General features: G+C 39.5%; 2 protein-coding genes across 8 annotated transcripts in view; one reads left to right on the forward strand and one right to left on the reverse strand.

The window, feature by feature from the left end:
* The window catches only part of zc3h18 (zinc finger CCCH-type containing 18), a 38157-nt gene extending 37652 nt beyond the window's left edge, over window positions 1-505 (reverse strand). For 5 of the 7 annotated variants that reach the window (XM_037766100.1, XM_037766107.1, XM_037766108.1 and 2 more), the window contains exon 1: window positions 240-406. The gene's annotated coding sequence lies outside the window, so the exon portion shown is untranslated. The other 2 variants (XM_037766104.1, XM_037766103.1) reach the window with 2 other exon arrangements.
* On the forward strand, window positions 8-25079 carry trhr2 (thyrotropin releasing hormone receptor 2). The gene is made up of 6 exons (XM_037766110.1): window positions 8-140; window positions 12667-13340; window positions 14586-14718; window positions 15236-15387; window positions 17188-17311; window positions 23003-25079. Exons 2-6 carry the CDS (start codon window positions 12958-12960, stop codon window positions 23585-23587), a joined length of 1377 nt encoding a protein of 458 aa, XP_037622038.1. The 5' UTR covers window positions 8-140; window positions 12667-12957; the 3' UTR covers window positions 23588-25079.
* The last annotated feature ends 219 nt before the right edge of the window (window positions 25080-25298 follow it).

The raw sequence follows: 25298 nt of genomic DNA on the forward strand, positions 1-25298 counted from the left end.
GAGCCGGCTAACCACCGAGCAGATCATCCTCCTAGAACAACATAAACACACGAGCCGGCTATCTTAACTGCATGACTAACCGGACACAGTCGCGTTAGCGCTGAGCAGCGGACACTGTAGCAGCCTCGCCAGTCTTTCAGGTAACAATGCAGCCTCCTCTGAAGCTAACTGTAAGCTAACCTGAAGCTAGCCTCTGTTAGCTCTGTTAGCTGCTCCCGAGCAACACATTATTCATTCACCTGGCCGACCCGGAGCTCTTCACAGACAGCACTGCTGCGTCAACAACCGCGCTCTCCTGCTGGTGATGATGTTTCTTTGTTTTACAGTCTGTAATAAATATGATCGGGTTAATCTAACAGCTCTGCTGGAGAAAATAAAACACGCCTCACGGCACAGCGAGAGCGGCCATTACCTTCAACGTCATCAACATACGACAATCCAGGGGGGAAAAAGCAAGAGGGTAAGTGGCTAGATGGGAGCCCGCAAACTGGGGGAAACTCTCGCAAGATTATAAAGGTTTTTAGCACTGATCTCAAATGGTTGAGGTTAGGATAGGTCGGCGGGCAGCGAGTCTCGCGAGAGTTTCTCGCAGTTTGCGGGTCCCCTTTTAGTCACGACCGGTAAAAATACCGCGCTGGAAGTGAATAAGGTACAGATCTAGGAGCTTTACTGGGGTCAGATTGTTGACCGCTGTGATGTGGTCAGGAGAACAAAATCTGGTCTGCATTCAGTGACAGCGGCCCAACTGCAGCAAAGCACCCTCAGCAATTAACACAAACGACTTATATTTGCCGTTTTAGATTCATTATATTATATGATATTATATGATATGATATGATATGATATGATATTATATTACATTATATTACATTATATTATATTATATTATATTATATTATATTATATTATATTATATTATATTATATTATGAATCTATAACGGCAAATAAAATTAGTTTGTGTTCATTGCTGAGGGTGCTTTGCTGCAATTTCTTGTTCAGTTTGTTTCCGTATATTTTAAATGGATAGAAAATACTTTGATAATTTCCCTGGATATTACATACATTTCTCCATGTCCAAAAACATAGGTATTTGTCTAGTACCCTGTGTGCCAGTAAGGACTGAGTGAAGGACAAAGTATTCTTTTTAATATCAAGTTGTCCTTTACATTTCATGACATTTTGACACAGTTTTTGAAATCACTACAAATACCCGTATAATTAAGCTTGACAAGTTCATTCTTGACCTTGGAAGCAACAGTTGACAAAACAATCTCCCCTCAAGGTCCACTTACTCACGTGTTCATCTGCCGATGAAGACCTTGAGATATACAGTGGAAAACTCTACAGCAAGCAAGTTTACCATGAGCGGAGATTTTGTCAATTGTCAAAATGGTACAATCTTGTCTTGAATATGATATTGAGTAAATTGTCTAAACCAGAAATGTCCTTTAACCAAAGGTTTTTGTCCATTACTGCAAACAACACGGTTGACAATATGAATGTTTTTGTGGGGTTTTGGGAAATACTATGTAAGTAAAGGTTCAGTGATTTATCTTGTTTGTGTCACAGAGGCCCTGTAGCAGCTTTGAGTAGCCATATTAATGTATAGTTTGACATGTTTTCAACAGTAATCTACCATATAATATCCCCATTTACCATTTACCATTTAATATCACCCCAAATAGTTCTCAATACTAATGAGGTAATTGCCAGTCTGCCCAAAATGTAATCAGTGGCTCGTTGAAATGGTTATTTAATGACAATTGCCTTTTCCATGGACAGCTTAAAATGTGATCTGAATATTACTTGTCCTTTTTTCAAATTCTATTGGCATCTGAATGGGAACCATCAGGAATCTACATGCTACAATATAGTTCTTGTAGCAAGTCATTTTGCCAACTATTGTTAGGTTTATTATTCTTGAGGTCAATAGTCCACGCAAGTTTAACCCGACATTTTAGCTTTGTCTTAGTCAAAGAAAGCCCAAAACATTTTGGTCTAGTGTTAGCCCTGACAACTGGCCATAGAAGAACACGTTGTATGATTAAAGCTTCAGTAGGCAGAATGTTTTTGGCATCATTGGGCAAAAATTCCATAATAACCTTTCAGCATATTGTAATTCAAGTGTTCTGAGAGAAAACTAGACTTCTGCACCTCCTCATGGCTCTGTTTTCAGACTTTAAAAAATCCAGCCCATGACGGGAGACTTTGATCAATCACAGGTCATTCCAGAGAGAGAGCTTACAATATGCTGAAAGGTTATTATGGAATTGTTGCCCAATGATGCCAAAAATATACTGCCTATTGAAGCTTTAAAGTATGCCTGGTAACATGTTTTTATGTGAAATTTGTCCAAACCAAATGAAACTGCCTCATCTCTATTGTTAATTGTTTCAAAAACATGAGAGGATATTTGATTTATACAGTAAGAAATACTTATTTGTATATAACTGGGCTAATTTTCACATCACCCCATATTGAGTACATCTACTACTGGTACTGACTCAGTCAATGGCTAAAGTTACATTATACAGTAAGGCTGCATCCTGTCGCCTTCTAGCCACTAGATGGAAGCAGTGACCTTACATCAAATGATGTCTGCGTAAGAGTCAGAGATGGAATATGGAACTCCTTCAAAAAAAGAAAACCACTCCAGGTGACTACCCCATGAGGCTGGTTAAGATAATACCAAGAGTGTACAAAGCCTTCATCAAGGCAAAGTGCCTACTTTGAAGAATCTAAAATCTAAAATATATTTTGCTTTGATTACACTTTTTTTGCTTCCTACATAATTCCACATGTGTTATTTAATAGTTTTGATGTCTTCAGTATTAATCTACGATGTTGAAAATGATAGAAAATAAAGAAAAAACATTGAATGAGGTGTGTCCAAACTTGTGACTGGTACTGTACACACACATATGCATATATATATATATATATATATTATTGCTGTCAATCGATTCAAATATTTAAACGTGATTAATGGCATCGTTGTCCATAGTTAATTGCGATTAATCGCAAATTAATCGCACGTTTTTAATCTGTTCAAAATTTACTTTAAAGGGAGATTTGTCAAGTATTTAATACTCAAATATACTGCTTTATGCAAATGTATGTATATATTTATATATATATATATTTTATTATTATTGGAAATCAATTAACAACACAAAACAATGACAAATGTTGTCCAGAACCCCTCACAGGTACTGCATTTAACATAAAACATATGCTCAAATCATAACATGGCAAACTGCAGCCCAACAGGCAACAACAGCTGTCAGTGTGTCAGTGTGCTGACTTGACTATGACTTGCCCCAAACTGCATATGATTATCATAAAGTGGGCATGTCTGTAAAGGGGAGACTCGTGGGTACCCATACCATTTTCATTCACATATCTTGAGGTCAGAGGTCAAGTGACACCCTTGAAAATGGCCATGACAGTTTTTCCGTGCCAAAATTTAGCGCAAGTTTGGAGCGTTCTTTAGCCTCCTTCATGACAAGCTAGTACGACATGGTCGGTACCAATGGATTCATCAAATTGTGTAGTTTCATATGATGCCAGTATCTTCACGCTTGCTTTATAGCCTGCTTTAGGGATTGTGTTAATGCATTAAAGAAATTAGTGGCGTTAAAACAGAATTGCATGAACGCATTATATATACACAGTATATATACACAGTATATATATACAGTATATATACACAGTATGTATATATATATATATATATATATATATATAAATGCAACATATGCAACAGTAGGACTGGCAGTGGGACTGTAAACTGCAATCAGTCTGATACCAGTGACCACATCAATGCAGTAATGTTGGTTTGTAACGTTTTGATTTTGAGTTCAGTGATGTTTAGAAGACAGTTTGGGTTTGCTCTAGAGTGATCAGGATTTCAATTAAGGCTGTATAGTGAATGAAACTAATTCTTGTTTTGCTTGGAGATGGGAGATGCTTCCCTTAAACACATGAATCCCTGACAAGAGGCAGGAACTGGAGGGCACAGGAGGCAGCATCTACCAGAAGGCGTTTTGAGGGTGGATAGTGAAGGTAGAGCATAGACTATACATGATTTCCTCTCAAACATTTCAAAGTAAAACTATCATGATCCAGTTTTGAATCCCTTTCAATCGATGTACACATATAGCATACACGATATCTGTCCCTTACGTAGCCAGACTAGACACCTGTATTCATGTGTTAAAGGCAGATGACCTGTCATCCCTCAGTTATTAGCCTTTTCTGTATATCCAGATTGTAGTGTTTAACCTGCCTGACACAGGAGCTGGACAAGATGGACCTGTCATGGGGAGAGGCCCAACATGCTGCCAAGGACCGAATACAATGGAGAGAGCTCATTGAAGCCTTATGTCCCATAGGGGATGAAGAGGAATGATGAACCTGCTTGACAGATAATTTATGCTAATGCTCACTGACATGGTTTTAAAGCTATTATTATCCTATCAAGCTCAGTTTTCGGACCTCTTTATTTCTAAAACCATGCGTATGGACCTGCGAGTGAATCGACTGAAAGGGAATGAAAGGTACTGATTAGATTTTTTAGTGAAAGGGGAAGAGGACCTACAAATAAACCTACAACTAGCCTGCTCGCCCCTGTTCAGTTCACTGAGCCCTGCTGTGAGCCCAGTTGTTGTACTTCATTCCTTCAGGGAACAGAAGGAATATTGTCAAAAGTATGCCCACTGAATCATAAAAAAAACAGTAATACTAGTTCAGGGTGATCATTTTGAGTATAATATTCCTATAATATCTTTGTCTGGACTTAGAACATATGTGGTAGGCTACAGTTGAGCTACTTACAGTGAGCTTAAAATACTGCACTATTTTAAATACCACATTCTAACATAATTTCTAATATCATTTAAAATATTTATGTATAATAAATCATACATATAGGTGAACAACCCATACAATTCCCACAATGGCAAAACTAAGGTATTCATACCCTCTCTACGACAGCGATGGATTAAGGGCCTTCTAAGACCTGAGCGATACATTTAATTTACCTGGGTCATCTTTCTCTTTTTTATTTCCAGTTGCTCACTGCCATGTGCATATAATGGCGTTCCATGGACTCAATCATTACCTATTCACCCACTATAGAAATACACAGTGTTTTTTTAGAGCTAGAGTGAAGGTCCAGATATCATATAAAAACCCAAGGAAACAACCGTGTCAAAGGGGTCCCTTGACCTCTGACCTCAAGATATGTGGATGTAAATGGGTTCTATGGGTACCCACGAGTCTCCCCTTTACACACATGCCCACTTTATGATAATCGCATGCAGTTTTAGCATGCAGTATAAATGTGTTATTGTCTCCTATTCTAAAATGATGTGTTTGAATATTTCTGCATACTGGGGTCCCTAAAAAGTCTTGAATTACATAAATTGGGTATAACTGTAAAGCTGAAACTCTTGTGGATCCAATGAACCCAACTGTATTCATGTGTGATGATGTTAGTCCCCATAGTAGCCATTTCATTGTAATTAGACAATTTTTTAAAACTTGACCTTTCTGTATAAAATGACCTGTGGTGACCTCTAGGATAATCACAGCCTCATGAAACTTTACAGTCACAAACTACAGACCTAGAGCATTCAGAGGATGGATGGCTTTCCTAGCTAGATTGACAATAAGGGGGTTTCTGAGCAGTTTACACAACAGAAGTGCTTGCCATCCAATCGCTGAAAAATGATATTCTTGCAAAATGTCAAAAGTTTTTGATCCCAAATAACAGCATTGCTTTTTCTATGGTGTTCCTCAATGTCTTGGTGTCTTAATGTTGTATTGTGGAGGGATTATTGATCATTTTTTATCAATTTTCAAGTGGCAAAAAAATGGTTAAATTTAGCACCAAATCTGTGTAACAAATGGTATCAACCCGAAAATTGCTTCAACAACTTATGAGACATCATAGAGCATGGGCAGAGGGGGCCAGTGCACCTGTAATATTAAGCCTTTATTATGACATTATGTTATTGAATGATGATTTTTCTCTTGTCTTATCAAGCCATCAAAAAGAAAAAAACATTGTTTTGTGGAATAACGGCAGCAGATAGACGGATGGGATGGCGGGGGTAAATAGTTAGTAGTGGCAATAGTGGTTATGTTATAATTATGAGTTTTAAATGGAGGTTGAAAAATGATTTGTATTAAACTGCGGTCAAATTTTATTTCCAAAGTTTTGGCTAGGACATAGCACACCAATGTGCTTTTCTCAGGTTCTCCTGGATATACATTATTTTTCTGTATTATTCACATTTGTTTTCAAAGATTATTTGTTGGGCTTTGTTTTATAGTGACAGTGATAGTTGTGAAAGGTTAGGATAGATAGATACATAACCCAGAGCATATGGCAAACATCCATGTACCTAGAAAAATAATATACAGAAAATAATGTAATAATATATAATATGGGAAATGATTTTATTCACAGATTTGAATAATAAGACTTAATCCTGAAGACGTGACGTTGCCTAATTCCACAACAGGCATTGCGCTTTTATTTTGAAGGCACTAGTGCTGCTTCCCTCGTTAGTCTGTGCGCGTGTGACGGAGCTGAGTAGTGCGTGTGCACTGTGTTGTACTGTACAGTATGTAGACAACAGCATGGGCTGCCGATCTGGCTTTAACCAGCGACTGACACAACACACACACTCAGGGGAACAAAGAAGGCATTTTATTTTGTGAAGAGAGATGAAGAAGATGCTTGAAGAGCTGACATGATGCAAACACTCTAAAGGTAGGCTAATTCATTTCATTTTAAGAATAATTAGAAGTTTATAATCAGTTCTGTCTGTCTTTAAATCCCTGTTGCTGTGTTCATCAGACAAAGCTCCAACCACACCATACTGACAGTAATGTCATCCCTTCATTTAGCCTAACAAAGGTACACAGAAAGAAAGAGGAAATAAGAGAGAAAGAAGTGCATGATTTGACAGTTGTCTTTTTGATAATGTTTTTCAGATAATTTCGGATCTGTGACAGTAGCACAAATACAAATACAACATAAAACAAGTAGTTGTCATGGGGAACATTTTCATTGCACTCTTTTCATATTTTAACAGTAACTTGTTTCATGTAAATCATCCACTTCTCCCAATTTATGTCAAAAATATTTCCTTGAACTCTGAGACGATAGGTCAATTTTCCATACATTTCCTGAGCAATATCAAGCTATTACTGTTATTGACATTTGTCTTGTATTACTCTATAGCTATAGGCTCAGCTAAGCTCCATGCATTTTCATTCTCATTCACCTGTTACACCCAGTGGAATACCTCCAGGTCTGAGAAGTGAAGCCAATGATGAAAACCTGCATTCTCTCTAACAGCCAGCAGGGGGCGACTCCTCTGGTTGTATAGAAGTCTATTAGAAAATGAGCCTAAGTCTCACTTGATTTATTACCTCAGTAAACATTGTAAACATGAGTTTATGGTCTCAATCGCTAGTTTTAAGTCTTCTTCAATACAGCATGATGTTCATTTAGTAAAATATGGTCCCATTTAGAGTCAAATAGACCATAAAGCAGGGGATGCTTTAGGGCGGGGCTACCTTGTGATTGACAGGTCGCTACCACGCTGTTGTCCGGTCTGGGAGTTGTCCGTGTTTTTGTCTTACAACTTTAACTTTTTCACAGTGTGTTTTCACTTCATCAACGTAAATTATAACATTTTTGGGCGTTCGGTTGTACTTAGCTGCACCCTCTGGTGTCACTTCTGGTTGCAAAAAAACAATATGGTGACAACCAAAAACCAAGATGGCGACGGTCAAAATGCCAAATTCGAGGCTTCAAAAACGGCAAACCAATGGGTGACGTACTGTGACTACGTCCACCTCTTATATACAGTCTATGGTTACACCTATGCCACACCTTCGTTTACTAATGGCCACTGTGCAGTGGACCAGTTGTAGGTTCGGTGCCTTACTCAAAGCAGGGGCGTGTCTGGTGAGCGGGCCAAGCCTGAAATCTAACTGGCCACCCAAGGTGCCACCTCCTTGTCCTAAACTATGATTGCCTATCTGCCAAAGCTTATTTTAATTTTGTTGGTACATCACTGTATTTTTGAATGTACATTGTTTCCTTTTGTATGTAGCCTACTTTTGGAGGCACAATTTCTTTTTAAGGACTTAGTATGAAAGCTTTATATTACATTTGTATGGTGCCACTCTGTTGTGTTGTGATTAGTAGGTACTGTATATTATCTTTTAGATTAAATGTTAAACAGGAATGTCAGAAACTGTAAGACTGTAATGTTGGTGATTAAAGTAGATATGAGTAGTGGAGACAGAAATGGTGAATTAATGCTATTCTGATGTGTGTGTGTGTGTGTGTACTCACGCACGTACTTCATGCCACCCCTTCATAAATCAGTACCCCATTTGTGCCTTCCAAGTCGAAAAAGTCTGGATATGCCACTGGCTCAAAGTCATCTTTATTCTAATTGCTAGGGGTAACCCATTCTCTTTCTCCGCCGACATTTTCCAGCTTGTCTGGTGACCTTGAGTTTGCTACTTTTAACTGTATCCCGAGAGGAAACACTGGAGCAGAATTCAAATCAAGCAGGAAATAGTGGCGTCTATTAATTAGAGAGTCAGGCTTAGTTTTAATGTTGAGGTGGACTGAATTGAATAAATGCAGCTGAGATCTGAAGAAAGGGGAGGGAGGAAATGAGACCACTTTAAAGTTAAGGATTGGTGATCCATGGCAATTATGTGGCCTTTAAAAAGTATGACTTACCTGAACGGCTAACAAGAATCCAAAAACGCTGAAGTGTTTGGTGACCTGCAAGTATTTATGACCAGTGATTGCTCCGTTTTACGCATATAAATGTAAACCATTTATGTAATCAAGTCAGACTTACTTGTTTATTTCCACCCACAATCTACTTGCATAACCTGTGTCTATGTTAAAGCTTTGGTCCAGAGTTAAATCCAGATTGAGTTAGATATGTTGTAGATCTGTAGTATTGTTGTGTAGTTTTACAAAACAATTGGATTCAAGTCAGGGTTAGGTGATTGTTTCTATTTTTATATTGTTCAATCATGGTTACTTGAGATCGTCGATGGGCGATCCGATCACCAGGAGGGGGGAGGGGGGTTTGGGGGTGGGGGGGGGGCGCGGTGTGGCACAGTGTCTGACGGAGATTTGAAATAATAGAACATTTAAGCTTTCTTCAATTATTAAAAGAGTGTTGACATTTTATTTAAAACATTTAAACATTACTTTTAAAAGTCTGTGTGTCTCTGCTTGGTGCATATCACAGCATTATGTTCCGTTTAACATCATTATCTTTTCTTTAATATCACAATCCAAAATATACTAATTTGGGATTCATGTTGATAAATATGAGTGGACAGTGACAACCATTTCGTTTCACTTTATTTCTCTTTATTTCGAACAAGTAACAAATAAGTAAAAAAATAAACATATAGCAAACAAATAATCAACATAAATAGATATTACGTCCGAAAAGGAGTAGGAAGAAATATACATTTAATGGTTCTTCTCCTTCACCATAACTTAAATAATAACTAAATATTTATCATATAAAGTTTTGTGGTAGCCTGTAGGTTATTCCTGTTTTATTTAAATTCCAACCTTGGTAATGAAGTGATGTTTTTCACTGGTTGTCCACGTGAGGTCAGATAATCCTTTATTAAATGTTGATGTAAAGTGTTCCATCAGCAGAAGGACCTGTGGTATCTCTCTTGAACACACACTGTGGCTGAAGCATTCTGTCACTGAAGGAGATACTTAAAAATGTACGGGGGGAAGCAGAGCCTTCTGTAGTCCATCTTCAGAACTTTGTAGTTTTACCACGTAACTAAAATTTGCCGACGTCGCATCATAATTACAGAGTCTAGTGTAAGTGCAGTCAGATTTTCTTAACACCACGTTTGTCTTTTTGTCCTTCTGAATTGTCATCTTTCTTTGACCTCATGACGTTTTCCATCAAAGTCAAGGAAAAGTGGTTAGGAAAAGACAGGACGTCATTTTTTGACTTTTCGACCGCAGCCCAGCTTTTCCCTCGTGCCTCCACTCTTTGTGCTAAGCTAAGCTTACTGACTGCTGGCTGTAGCTTCATATTGATCGTACAGATATGGGTTTGATATTTCTCAAAATGTCAAACTATTCCTTTAAGACAAAACTCATCAATATGTATATGTTTATGTAAGATCTTAAAGTGATAAGTTGCCTCTTCCCCTTTATTTATTTATCATGTTGAAAAGATAGTTTGCATCTGTGTATGTAAACCTCGGTCCAGCAGGAAGCACTCCAACTTAACAGAGTTCCCTGAGGCAACTCAGCCAAGCATGATGGATAGTCAGAAATGTGCAGAAGATCAGCTTTACTGAGTTGATGTGCGTGTGTAATGGAATGGAGAGTGGATGCAGTCTGATTGATGGCAGAATGGTGCAACTAAATTACTTTTCATTTCATGTCCACCTCAATTTATTAGAGGCAGCCCTCAGGAGGGGAGGTCCAATATGTGTGTGTGACCGGGCTGGGAGATGAGTGAAAGAGCAACAGATGCCTTGTAGAGTTTCACAGTGTTGCACACTGGTTAATTAGATTTCAGCGGAATGTGAAACCTCAAAACAAACCTCAGGATTCTTTAGATGAGAAAAAGCTGGCTCACACTTTGTCCTCTGATAACCTTAAAATCTGATTAAGTATTTATAGTTTAAGAAATGGCTTTAATCACAAATTCTTATGCTATTCAGGATTTTAGGAATGTGGCTGTAGCTTTACCAGAAATGCACTAGGAGGCATCATAAGTGCATTATGAGGGGTGTGCTTTGCCAGAATATTAAGTTAAAATGATCTTAATGCACTCATTGAGTGTGTTTACGCCTTGAGTGCTGTATTAGGGGTTATTTGTTACACTGCATGCTCAGCAGCACCATAATGGCTCATTTGAATACCAGTAACAGTTTCTGCTCCGACTCTCAATCTGCTCTCAAGCTGATCTGTTGGTACGTCCAATACCTCGGAGCAAGATCTATTTTATTACTTTTCTTTTATTACTGGCTGTATTGCCATGACATTTGTTGTGGCTATTCATGGTTGCCAAAGGATGATTTTTAGTGTTTTTGGTGACCCCCCTGACCTTCCCTTTAGCACCACCATCATGTCAGAAATGTCCCCTTGACCAACATTTTGGTCTTTGACAAAGGGTATATTTCATTTCCCTTGATTGCATCCACATTTCCCTATGCCAGTTTTTGATTAGGACAGCATGGCTGAATCACCTCCTCTTCACACTGGCCACGAAGAGAGTCTTTCCTGATGCAATTCCAATCTTCATTCTGTGCAAAAATGCACTCTGAAGGTCGTCAACCCAGACTAATATGAGAGTGCAGCGGTATGAGTTGTTATCGGATATTCGTTCATTGGGTAGGTATTCGGTTTTTAATTTAGGGATTCTGATGTTTTTTTTATTGTTGTTGTTTTTTTCTAAATGGAAGCTATTTATCCAGGTCTATAATTTACCCTTGATAAGAAAAAAATTCACAAGCTGTTATTATGTCTCAAACAATTGCACAGATAGGACCTTGCACAGCCAAACCCCTCGGGATTACAAACATGCATAAAATACACCAAACCAGGGTTTCCACCAGTGTATTGCAAGGCCCACTGGGTCTAGTTTCCTCCCCGCCAGGCCTAAGCACCAGGAAATCTTTTTTTTAAATGTATTTTTGAGATGTTTTTACAACTAAAATGTGCTATACAAGTATCAAACTTTAAAGGAATAACTCTTTATACTAACTCTTTTATATCTTTATATAATGTTATAAGGAATAACATTAGCGCGTCTGCGGGAGAGAGAGAGAGAGAGAGAGAGAGTGTGACAGTGAGTAAGTTATTAATAACGTTATAGCTGTGAACGTAGCAGTGCAGTGTGGGTGCAGTTTATTTGTTGGTGAATAATTCAATTGCTAAAACTCCTCAAGACCCAAGCCAAGTTTCAATATTGAAATTCCCCTACGGACGATATTGCTTTAAGAAAAACGAGATACGATATTTTCGTCCAAAAAAAGCTGAAGAGAGACACACAGAGATATAAATATCTATGGATTAGAAATGCATATGTTGCAATAGTGGCCACAAAGTGGCGACAATGTATAGGCAGTAAGCGTTATTTTACACAATGGCATGCTGAGATCAATAAATCAGATGAGTCAACTGGTGAGGTTATATTTTTTTAAACGAAATGTTAATCAACATTGATAGCACTGTCGCCTCACAGCAAGAGGGTCACAGGTTCAAACCCAGCTTGGGGGCCCTTCTGTGTGGAGTTGGCATGTTCTCCCCATGACAGCGTGGGTTTTCTCCATTTATCCTGATCTGTGCGTATCAGGCGATCCGTGCGCACACAGGAAGCTTTTCAAAAGCGAAATGATCAGATCTGTGAAGTCAATATTTATTCAGGTTGTGATGTTTTACATGTGTTCAAATTGATTGGTGTTTGTGTGTAGATTGGAACACACATTTGTGAGTACCCAAAATTATGCACAAATCGTACACATTTGTAACTCTTATTTTTCATTTGTAGATCATGTAATACACATTTGTGACCATTTTGGGTGTCCAACTAATTGAACTCATTTTCTATTTCTAGGTGACTCAATGGAAGCCCTGGGATCATATTCGATGTGTTATTGTTTTTCACTCTTCTTCATTAGCTAAACTGAAGCAGTGAAGGTGAATGACAGAAGGAAATATCAAAGACAAGAAAAACAAGCACAGTGCTTTTATTTTCTTTGAACTGGACTGGCCTCTAAATGAGAGTTAATGCTCTAAATGAAGGAGAAAAAACATGGCGACACTTCTTCATCACTTTAATCAAATGAACGTAACTTGTGATTAACAAACACTTACTGTATATATAAAAAGCCAGCTGCTAGCAGATATGACCAACAACGTGAGCTCCAGAATCGACACCCCAACCAACATCTCTCTGAGTCACAGCGACGCCGTCTCTGAGTCGTTGGAATACAAGACGGTGTCGGTGTTCCTGGTCCTGCTGGTGTGTGGTGCGGGCATCGTTGGGAACATCATGGTGGTCCTTGTGGTCTTCACCACACGCCACATGAGGACACCCACCAACTGTTACCTAGTCAGCCTGGCCATAGCTGACCTGACGGTGCTGGTGGCGGCGGGGCTGCCCAACGTGTCGGACAGTCTGACAGGCACGTGGGTTTTTGGCCACGCTGGGTGTCTGGGGATCACCTACCTTCAGTACCTGGGCATCAACGTGTCCTCCTGCTCGATCACTGCCTTCACTGTGGAGAGGTGAGGATGGACTGACGACCAAATAGAACTGTTCTCAGTACAGCTTTTACTGGATTGTACTGTTTTGCGTTGTTATTGGCATTCATTTTACTTTTACTGGAGAGTGCTTGTCTTTTAATTTGCATTACAGAAGACAAGTGTTTAATTTATGCTTTACATGTGAGGGAGTCAGTGATGCAAGTCAATGGTCTCGGCTTATTGCTCGGCTTAGTATTGGTGTCATCGGCGTTGGTTTGTTGGTTTGTCTGTCTGTCTGTCTGTCTGTTTGTCCTTCTCTTAGCAGGATTACTCCAAAAGTCTGGGATGAATTTGAATGACATTTTTTGAAGGGTGGGGTGTGGCACAATGAATAATCCATTAGATTTTGGTGGCGATCCGGATCAGGATTTGGATTCAGGAATATTTTTAGGAATTCCGATCAGCCTGAGCATTAAGACCACAGGGTATAACACATGTGCAGTGTGAGTGATGACGCGTGACCCCGCCTCCTTCTTCGAGCAGAGAGATACGTGTGTGGATGTGTGTGCGGGAGCTGCTGGCCGTCCGTGGTAAGAAAGAAAAAAGCGGTAGATGACGGGATGAGAGACAACGTAGTGTAACGTTATACAGACATAACAAGGCTGCTGAATGAGAGAGTCATCCGCCGATACGTTACACGGAAACACACCGTGTTAATAATAAGCCGACCACCTCACGGCACCACCAGCTGTGAGCTGTGATCTATTTTTAAAGTCACGCACCTTGGCGGAGTTTTGATTAAAAATATTCTATTTTTTTATGGAAACCACTGGTATGTTCAAGGATTATACCAGTGTTTATGAAAGCCTATTTGCACAGTTTGGTGATTTGCAGGTCAGATTTCAAAGCCTTAACTAAAAGAATTGGTTTTAGACATCTGCGTTACATCTGTGCCTCATCTGTGCCTCATCTGTGACCTCAGAATATACCTACCTCCTAGATATAAAAAACCCTCGTACAACAGTCTCTCCCTGTATTTACAATTGTCATGCCAACTGCATAGATGAATAAATTAATATCCAGCAAAACTCATGATGCATAAAACACGAATCTTAGCTTAACGTTTAGCTAGAGAGGAGGCGTCATTTCCCACAGTCACTGCTAAAGTGCAGATTTTTAGATACCTTAAAAAATGGGAGGGGTATCTACTTACCAACAGATTGTTGGCAGTTAAAATATTTACAGCCATGGTTGTGTTTGAACCGTCCATTTCCTCTTTGCATGCAGGTACATAGCTATCTGCCATCCAATGAAGGCTCAGACAGTGTGCACAGTGTCCCGGGCCAAGCGGATCATTGCTGGAGTTTGGATCTTCACCTGCATCTACTGTATGCTGTGGTTTTTCCTGGTGGACATTCAGGTTAGATAAATACACTGCTACACTGATGGATGGATGGATGGTTTAATTGGCTGAGGGCCACCGCAGAGTAACCCTCAACTACAGATTCAAAAATAAGGTATATGATAAGTGTGTGAGTGTGTGCTGTGGCCACAATCATTTTCTCTGTAAAAATACTTATAATGAAATGAGGGTACAAACATATGTTTTTTTATATATGTATTTACATGGCTAAATTGCTATGTGAACACACTTGTGGGCTATATAAATAAAACAGTACCCTTCACAGGGTCTGCATCGTGTTTCAGGAAGTACATGAGTCATGGTCAGAGGAATAAAACATTTGTAATTACCAATCCTCTTTTGTCTATGTACTGGTTCAACTGCAGGGGAATGTGAAAAGCTTTTTAAGAGCCCTGTGCCATTTCTGAGAGTAGTATCATTGTGTTGAGATGTGAGAGATTATTATGTGCATCTCAGCCCAGAGCCACTAGCCTGTTTTATTACAGCGTCTCTATGATAACTGTGTGGCATTCAGGTCAGCCAGGACGGACATGTGCAGTGTGGCTACAAAGTGAAACGGGAGCTCTACCTGCCCATCTACCTCATAGACTTTGCCATTTTCTACGTCATCCCGCTGCTCGTTGCCATCGTGCTGTACGGCTTGATAGCACGGATCCTCTACCTCAGGTACTTTAAAATATGTTTCAAACCATATTAATACATTAATTCATTCATTAATAAGAGTTACTCCACCCATTTTACACATGTTATGTCTCTGTTTATTCATCATGAGTACTACTCAGCCTGTGAACAGAGTTGTATAATGCCTTCTGTGGCTCTGGGGGAACTTTGTCAAGTCTGAGAGAATGACTCTGATGATGACGAAGGCTTGGCCTTGAAGGTTTATAACAGAAAGCCTGCATTACAAACTGGAGTCATGGAGTTTGCAAGAGATGGGTATCTACCAGGCGGACTGAAATGAAAGACCCTTTAGGCTCCAGTGGTTTTAGGCTCCAGTGGTTTTGGATATTGACCCATGCTAGGGACTAAAAGTCAGGATATCTCTGACTCTGCTTGCAGAGAGTTGAAAACTCGCTTTAGATGCAAGATTACTGACATCAAAACTGGAGTAGACAGATTGGAGTAAATGTGATTTAAAAAAGAGTTATTTTTATAAAACGATCACTGTATCCTGAGAGTAGTGAATGAGACAGGTAATCTGTTAATCTGGTAATCTGGTAATCCTCCGGTGTCCTCCGGTGCACCTAATGGCATCTGCAAGATTTCACAGATTGGAGGAAAACAACCAATCAGAGCCGAGCTGGAGCCTTGCCGTCTCTGAGCAGCTGTCAGTCACTCACAAACTCAGATCAAACAGTCAAACTAGGCAGTGCTGATCAAATATTAATTGATATTCTGTTACTGTAATGTCTATTTCTCTCCTCAAATGTTTTCAGAATCATCTTGTAGTATACTGTTTAGCTGTAAAATGAGAAAGTTTGTGACGCCACCGCCATTGTCACATGACTGGAGCACAGCCAATAGAAATGCTCTCTCTCTGAAATGACCTGTGATTGGTTAAAAAGTCTCCCGTCACGGGCTAGATGTTTTAAAGCCTGAAAACAGAGCCAAGAGGAGGTGCAGAAGTCTAGTTTTCTCTCAGAACACTTGAATTACAATATGCTGAAAGGTTATTATGGAGTTTTTGCCCAAGGATGCCAAAAATATACTGCCTACTGAAGCTTTAACCAACTGACACTGATGGAAATGCAGCCTGTGTATAGAGTGCTCCAGGGATGACGTACTTTTGTTGGGCCAACCAGGAAGTTAGCATCACCCTGGTTCCCTCGATTAAAAGCCAATGGGTTTGTACCATTGGGTTTTGTATTATTACAGAATAATAAACTCTTTGACAAACACAAGTATATGATATTTACATGTTTTGTTCAGCAAGATAATCTTCACAAATGAACAGCACTTCTATGATTCTTGAAGCGTGAACGCAATCGGCAGAAGTAAAAGGTTAACGTTAGGCTATAAACGAACTACACCACCACGGTCACATGAGCGTGAGTATACGCAACGAGGCTGTATAGGAGGACGAGTCGACGTGATGACGTTTAGTAGTCTCATTTAGACACTTGTTAGCAACCGCCTTTTCTAAGACACATAAAGGCTTAAAAATTCACGAGTGGGATATTTATTGATGTATTTTATGTCGTAGAGCAAAACATTAATATCTCTTCAGCTTGTGTTAACCACAGACCTTATTTCAGGCATCTAACTAAAAACCCATTGACTTCCAGACGAGGGAATTGGAAGTGCTAAAATGCTAACTCATTTCCGGGTTTTAGGACCCATTCCTGTAGCACTCTATATGACATATGACATAAGGACAGAACCCATATCAGTTTAGCCTTTTTGCAGGATTTCGACCAACCAACAAAACCAACCAACAAATGTAACATGCTGCTTGTGTCCCTCCAGCCCTCTGCCCAACCATCCTGACACCAGCGCCACCACGTTGCGTCGGAGCTGCCGGGAAGCATCTGAAGCAGGGAAGGGGGGTCGCCAGGGCCGGCCAAAGAGCGCGCTCTCCTCCAGGAAACAGGTTTCTGTCCTCATACAACATTTACCCCCTTCCCCATTAACCCCTGCTGCGCTCTCTTTCCTTGCTGTCGAATCTTGTCTTTCCTATCAAATGATTGCTGTGCGATAACTTTAGTCACATTTGACCCAGGTCACGTCTGTTGCTGTGCGTGTGATCTGCTGGGAATATAGAGGTCATGATTCCCTCTCAGCATGGTGATGATGTCCCTGCTATCCATTGCCTCAGAAAAGTGGCCTCTTGTCGGCTCTCCGTCCTGGCTTTTTACGAGGCCCTGAAGGCAATCATGGCAGTAATGGCTTCTTTTCCTCAGGCTGAGCAGTCAAAGAGCCTTCTTACTGAGAAAGCCCTGCCTCTCTAGGTTACACGATGTTGCTGCTTTGTCTCTATGCTCTTGGATGTAGAATACATTCTCTCTCAGGCTTTTTCAGTCTTGAAAGCATTTACCTTCATAAGCTTTTATCCACTCAGAAGGGTTACGGCAAAGTTATTTTTTAGTCCAGAAGGGACTAGTTTTGGGTCCACATTTTATTCTTTCAAAAGTTGTAGAGCAATTGAAAAGCCATAGTACTGCACAGAGATTTTTTTGTACAAAAATGTTCACATATTCTTATATTTGAACAATAAGAAAAGGGATTGGCCTGTATTTCTTTCAACTTCACCCAAGTAGGTTATGACTGAATCACTGTAAAGCTTTGCTCCTCTTAACGCGTAAGATCTGGCCAGAATTTTAGTTTAAAACATTCAAAAAAATGAAGCCATTTGTGCCCAAAGACTATATTTAGTATGATAAGGAAAAATTCCACAACATTTTATTCTGATTGGTAAAAAGTCTTGAAATCTGGTTCTTTGGGCAAGTATCTAACAGTAAAACTTTTACATTTTTAGATCACATGAAAAATCACACTTTTATTAATGGTCAAAGTCGGGATTTTTGAAAAATTAGGAAAAACGCCAGCATTGTGTTTATTAAATGTTTTCCATATGAAATCTTTTTTGCACTGCATACAGTATGTTTGCAAATCTTTGATATTCAACTTGTTGTGAGTTCATAAATACCAAATACTTGATTGTGCTCCTTGTAGCATCAGAGATACAGACATTTATTTATCATACTATATCTTGTATTTGGGCACATGGGACTACTGTTTTTTCCTAAAATATAATGGAGTCTATTGCAGAAACAATAGTCCCATTTAGTATGATAAGAAAAACTCACTTTTCAGCCAAATGGTTTGACCCATTTAGAAAATTTCAGAGCACACTTCCACCAAAGGAAATTAAAAATGTCAGTTGTGGGCACAAACGGGTTAACTAACATTATCAAAAGAATGTGAAGAAATATCAGTTTTGGGGTGTGTACGGTAGTAGCACACAGGGTTTGCTATTACGAACATTACATTTCATTTGAAATTAATTTTCAGTAGTAATTTCAAGAATTCTTAAACCTATCGCACCAGTGTTTAATTGCTATTTCATTATTTTTTTGTAATAAAAAAATGTGTTCATATAAAACGGTCACTATATCCTGACAGTAGTGCATGAGACAGGTCATCTGAAAAAAAAATTCCTCCGGTGCTCCTGATGGCATCTGCAAGATTTCACAGACCGAAAGAAAACAACCAATCAGAGCTGATGTGGAGTTAAATAAAAAAATTTGAGTTTCAGAGACTTTGTTTCCTGCATTCTGGTGACTTTAAAAGAATGAAAATAACAAAAATAATAAGTATACTGCGACAGCATTTTATGTTAAATAGACTTACTTTTAATTCTCGGGAAAGAAAACTGAATAATTCTCACCTCTGGTGTGAACTTGTGTGGTGTGAATATCTGGCATAAACTAATATTCATCAGTTTTCATTCATTCATTCATTTTCTCCTCCTTCTTGAGTATTTCTTTCTCTTAGTACCCTCCATTTCTCTCTGCTTCTCTCACTCACTGAAGGCCTTTCAGACATAACGTGACAACGGCACCACTGCGCTCTGAAACTTGATATTTCCAACGGCTTGCGCCACACCTTGACGGCTTTGCTGTGATGCTGTGATGTGGGTCAAACGTAGCTCAAACCCCGCTGCGGTGTTGCGAGCAGCTCTCCTCTGCCGGGAAAACACATTTGCTGTAGCTCTATTGCCGTCCGGGTGGAAACAGAAGAGCTTATAAAGTTATGACTTTATTCTCGAAATCTCAGATTTTTTCCCCCTCAATGTGGCCCTAATACTCCGTCGTAATAAATCGGGAGAAATGCGGGAGAATTGTGACCCCGGGAGGAATCCGGGAGAGGGCGGAGAAAAATGGGAGTCTCCCGGGAAAATAAGGAGGGTTGGCAAGTATGCTATAGAAGTAGCTCTCCGCTCTGCTGTGCACTTAGTCTATTATTGACCTCTGTAGTCTTTCAAGAAGGAAAAGAAATGAAAGCGTTCTCCTCCTGCTAACAGGTACTGTAGGCCTATGTGAAATATAGATACAAAATAATTACGAGGATACATTTATTTTTAACAAAACACATCCACAAATCTTTGATCCATGTCGTTCATAACTGGACTTTTAACAGTATTAACTGTCTGTAGGCTACAGCACAACAAAGTATTCAACAAGCAACTTACAAATATTGGTAATCTGTTAATACCAATACATTATTTTGTGAATAACTATTTTGCTTTTTTGATGTATTTATTTCGCTGATAGTTGTATTAAATATTATATTAAATTAATTATTTCCATGGACTTAAAATCATTGTTTTATTTGATGGCCTTGCTGCTCTGGCATTTGGCCTTTGTGCCCTCAAAAAATTGACAACAACAGAAGCCAAGTGGCCTTGCCCCTAAAGTGATAAAATTCCAGGCCTGGTTCTGTGAAATCATGTTTTTTGGCATGGTAACACTACAACACCCAAGATCCTCAGCTGCTCTGAAGCAAACGTCTATCAGAGAAGCCTACAATGCAAAGCCGCTCAACTCAGGAGTTTTCTCTTAGTTTCTGTTGTATTTCTGACAAAGTAGCCACTCAATGAGCATTTCCCCAGCGGTTACTATGAGATCTGTATTATTAGAACTCACTTGTTGTTACCAGCTGTAACCAGAGGCGTATATGGGCTTGTACTTTTGACTTTTTATCAAACAACCAGATCTTTTCTATTTAACACAGTGGGTCATGTGTTGTACTTATGATTCAGCTTGGAGGGTTTTATGCCCATCTAATTTGTGAAAGTGCTTTAATTGCTGGTCATCAAACAATGGCTCTGCAGAAAAGCAATTTTACCTTTGGACTGCTGGATGCTAAGAATTGCATCTTCAGGTTGTACAAAGTCACAGATTAAATAATAACACTTTAATTGAATGGGTCTTGAGTGCTTTACCTTCCCATGCAACCTTTAACATAGTTGTTTCTGTGTCACAGTGTGCTTGTCTCTGCGTGAACACAGGCCTCGGTGAGACTGAACTCTCAAGCGAGAGCAGAGAGAAGATCCTTATCTCGTGTGTTCAAGGGGCTCCATCTAGGAGCAGGAGATTTGCATAATGTGATTTACGATTTACATTGAAGTTTCCTTAATACCGCAGATGATTTTGCTCTCTCAGTTCTTCAATAGCCACTTCGTGCTCTTTCATTCATCGTTTGATAGGCCAACTCAATCTGATAGGAGTTTGATAAACTTGTGTATGCCAAAGAATGGCACTTTTATGATTAGATATTAATACAGTGTGGTGTGAGATTGTGTAGTTTTAATCTTTGAGAGTTTCTTCATGTCTGTGATCTCCTCGAGTGCATGTGGAAGAAGAGGGATGGGGAAGCTTGGTCATCGTTGCCCCCCGGGTGAGATGATAGCATCAGATGCTAAATGTGAATTCTTCGGCTCAGTGGGCTGAACTGTGCGTCCGTTGGATTCTGGATTCTGTCTGGGAGGATGCTGTTGTTAGCAAAAAAATCTGATTTGTTTGTAATGCTGGAGTCAAGTATCCTGCCACCACATAATTACAGTCATAATATGCATATTCAAAATGTCAACCCGATGCTTTCTGTCTCACTACGGCAGCGCAGAGATAATTGGAAAACTCTCCTCCCGCCTCCTTCATGTTCAATTAAACACTCTGTTGTGCATGAGTTTTTCCCTTTTAACTACCTGCTTAGGTGGCTGTCACTGACTCAACGCTTAATGCATGAACACAGTCCCACACGAACATAGTCCCCAGTCTGTTTCTGGAGAAAATAAAGGTTACAGTTGGCTAACTAAACACTATTTGGGAAGACTCGCTAGCCTTGCGACAGTAAGGCTACAAATCAGCGCTATAGCGGTACTCTCTCCATTCAAAAATAATGTCTGCTGTTGTGAAATGTCATTGTCTACTTGTTATTTGGGCCAGTACGGTATATGATTACAATAGACAGTTTACTATTTATAGTCTCTAACGTAAGCTTCAATCATTAGCATGTCGGCTAATTAGCTTACTATAAAGCGTTACTTCAAAGGCCAAGGAGCACATCAATAAAAGCCACATTTAGGAATAGCACACCCACTGTGTAGTAGACTGTTGTCAGGCTATTAAATAGGTCAGTCGCTATAAGCACCATAGATGAGGGTCAACAGTGGCCTACTACACCTACTAGTAAGTTTGATCATCTATTCACATGGTAGATCACCAAAAGAAGGTATAAAAGACCATGACAGCGACCTCTAGCGAACGTAGTAATTATGACAGGAGCTGAAGCGGAAGTCAGGCACTGTAGTAGACAATGTGAAACTTATGGCGTTTAGTTAGTATCAAAACTTGCACACGCAAGGAACAGTATCCGCAAGTGGAAAAGCATCCTCTCGAGGGAGCATTTCTGCTCCGCGTGCACAAACACACTCGCACTTGCTCAACTCGCTCGCTTGTCAAGTTGAGACTTTGGAGGCGGGGATGGAATAGACAGTGACTGATGTGTCTGCTCTCTGATTGGTCACATTCAACACCTACAGTCTCTGACGGCGAAGGCAGAACATGAATAATTCATGAACACGTGACATCGTTGTCCAATCATAGAGCACAGAACACGTGACCATCCACTCCTCCAAATATCATAATGTTGTATCTGGGAAGCAATTGAGTATTAGCATTAGATAATAGCATTTGAGCAAAAAAGTGCTCGCCATCCAGTCGCTGAAAAATGCGATTCTTGCAGAAATCTCAAAATGTCAAAAGTTTTTGATCCAAAATCCCAGCATGGCTTTTTCTTTGGTGTTCTTCAAGGTCTTGGTGTCTTAATGTGGTATTTTGGAGGGATTATTGATCCATCAATTCTCCAGTGGTAAAAAATGGTTAAATTTAGCACCAAATCTGTGTAACAAGTGGTATCAACCCAAAAACTGCTGCAACAACTTATGAGACATAATATTGCGAGAGAATGGCCATCATATACTTCGATCACAATGTTCAAAACCCTTATACACTTTCACAATTTATTTCAATTAATGAATTAGTTTTTTTCTGATTTATGACTAGAAGAACTTGACACACAGTGCTGAGTCCTTAATCTTCAGGTTCCCAGCTTTCAGATGATGTACACCACTTCTATGTGACATCTACTGCTGACCTGCTATCTCCCCTTAAAGACCCCTTGTACCCCCTAAAAAAAGACAAAAACAGGTCTATTGTGGGTCTCAGAGGGTTAATTAATGTTTTTTTTAATGAACAGTCCCTCTGCTTCTTCCCTACAGGTGACAAAGATGCTGGCAGTGGTGGTGATCCTATTTGCTCTACTGTGGATGCCCTACCGGACGTTAGTTTTGATCAACTCTTTTGTGTCCACACCCTATCTGGATGCCTGGTTCCTCCTGTTTTGTCGGACATGCATCTACGCCAACAGCGCTATAAACCCTGTCATATACAATGCCATGTCTCAGAAGTTTCGCTCAGCATTTCGCGGGCTTTACCGCTGCCAGAGGCCAGAGGGAAACCAGAGGACGCTATCGATGATTCAGACCGGCTTCGGCACCATCCGAGACACCCGGACTTCCCAGGCCAATAGCAATGGAACCAATGAAAAGGCAAGGAGAGACCTGAATACTGCCACTGGTATGACCACAAACCAGAATGGAAGCAGTCATCGGGAGACAGCAACAGTCAATGGCAAGAAAGCAGACCATACCATCGACACCAGCCCAACTACTTTCGTCTTTAATGTGGATCCAGCTGAGACGACGCCATCTGGTGATGAGGAGTCGGATTGGCCTCCATTAAATGATACAACGGTTAATTTAGCAGACAGACACACAACAAGCGATCAGCAGGAAAGCATTTAAATTTCCATATCACCATAGGATATCTATGAATTTGTAAGTACCTCTTAAATCCAATGAGAAAAAACAACAACAGAACTATTAAATTGAGCTGTTTCCATCTGGTGACAAAACAGTCGTGGATTACTCATGGACAGGATCAGAAATAACCCCTAACTTATATTTATTTTATGATTTAAAAGTGGTAGATTTCGCCTTGACCGCTGAGTTCACAAGAGAAAGAGATGAAAGAGGATGTGTACATGGCATGAGTCACACTGCGGCATGGAAACATTATTTCTTTAGTCACAAAATCAAAATTGCATGTCAAAATGTTGGCTCATAAATGAATTAGAGGCTGCATATGTTTCAATTAAAGCACTTTTTACTGTCCAAAAATACATAATGGACTGGTTCTCATAATGAATCAAGACCATAATGGAGTCAAATATTATGAATTCAAGGACAAACAATGATTAATTTGCTTTTTGAAAGACTGTAATTTAAATAATTTGTCCTATTCAATTTCTTGCACAGAGGAATTTGACGCGACACATTTTAGTGTCTAAAAAGGAAGACATAATGATCTTTTCAACATTACCATCTCAAATCGAAGCACTATTTCCTCCACTCAGCTGTGATTCATTGCTGAGATACAATAGAAACGTTTTAAAAAGGCAGAGTAACTACAACTTTAAAAGAAACTTTATATTTCTCTATAGTACAAAACAAGCACAGACTCAAACTTGAGCAAAAGATCAAGACAAATCAGTTTAGAAGATTTTGTAGTTGACCAAACATTGTATATTGTGACATTTCTATTTTATTTGAAAGTCTACAACACATAGTGATCTGAAAGAAACTAGTGATAGGGCAACACAAGCATTAACTGGCCACATATGGGGATTCAAAATCTAAAACACAGATCTGTTGAATAAAAAGTGTTAATAAAAGTCAAATAATCAACATACGAGGGGGGACCTATGGGGACTGACTCCCTTTTAGAGCCAGCCCAAGGGGTCATTCGATGAACTTCAGTTTTTGGCACTTCCCTATTGGCATCACTGCTCAGCACCGGAGGTTGTCGCTTCGGTGCGAGTCGTTTCTGCCACTTTAGATTTTATTCAATAACCAAACTATCAAAACGCACACAGACCATGGATGTATTATTAGACTCGTTAGAGATGAACTGCGCCTCACGTGGAAAGTAGACGAGATCAGGCGGCAGCAGCAGGGTGCGGTGACTAAAAGCTGCAGTCAAGTCGGACAGTTTCCAGCAGCTTTCAAAGAATTTACAGGAAGTTACAGAAGTAGTTACTTCCCGTTTATATCTGATCTGTAGGCCACTTGTAGTTTACAGACCATGTTCGGATTTATTTATATTGGTTTGTAAATGTATGTGGAACTGTGCGTGTATCTGGCATTGGATTCTATCCTTTAATATTTTTATGTCCGCCTTGTGAAGCACATTGTAATGAGCACTCGTTTTGATAAGTGCTATATAGATAACCTTCATTATTATAATAATAATTATTATTATTATTATCAACAGCACAAGATGTGTTTGTTAACAGATGAAACCTTCAGTGCACAACATGAGACTAATAATCTACAATTTAGTGTTAAATATTACAATTACACAGAAAGTTGTGACTTTCTACAACATGTGGTGTTTGTTGTCAAAACTAAGAGCCAATCGGCTCTTTGATCAGGCGACAGCCAGACGTTTCCCATA

Source organism: Sebastes umbrosus, chromosome 4 (genome assembly GCF_015220745.1).
Source record: "Sebastes umbrosus isolate fSebUmb1 chromosome 4, fSebUmb1.pri, whole genome shotgun sequence".
In the NCBI taxonomy this organism is placed as follows: domain Eukaryota; kingdom Metazoa; phylum Chordata; class Actinopteri; order Perciformes; family Sebastidae; genus Sebastes; species Sebastes umbrosus.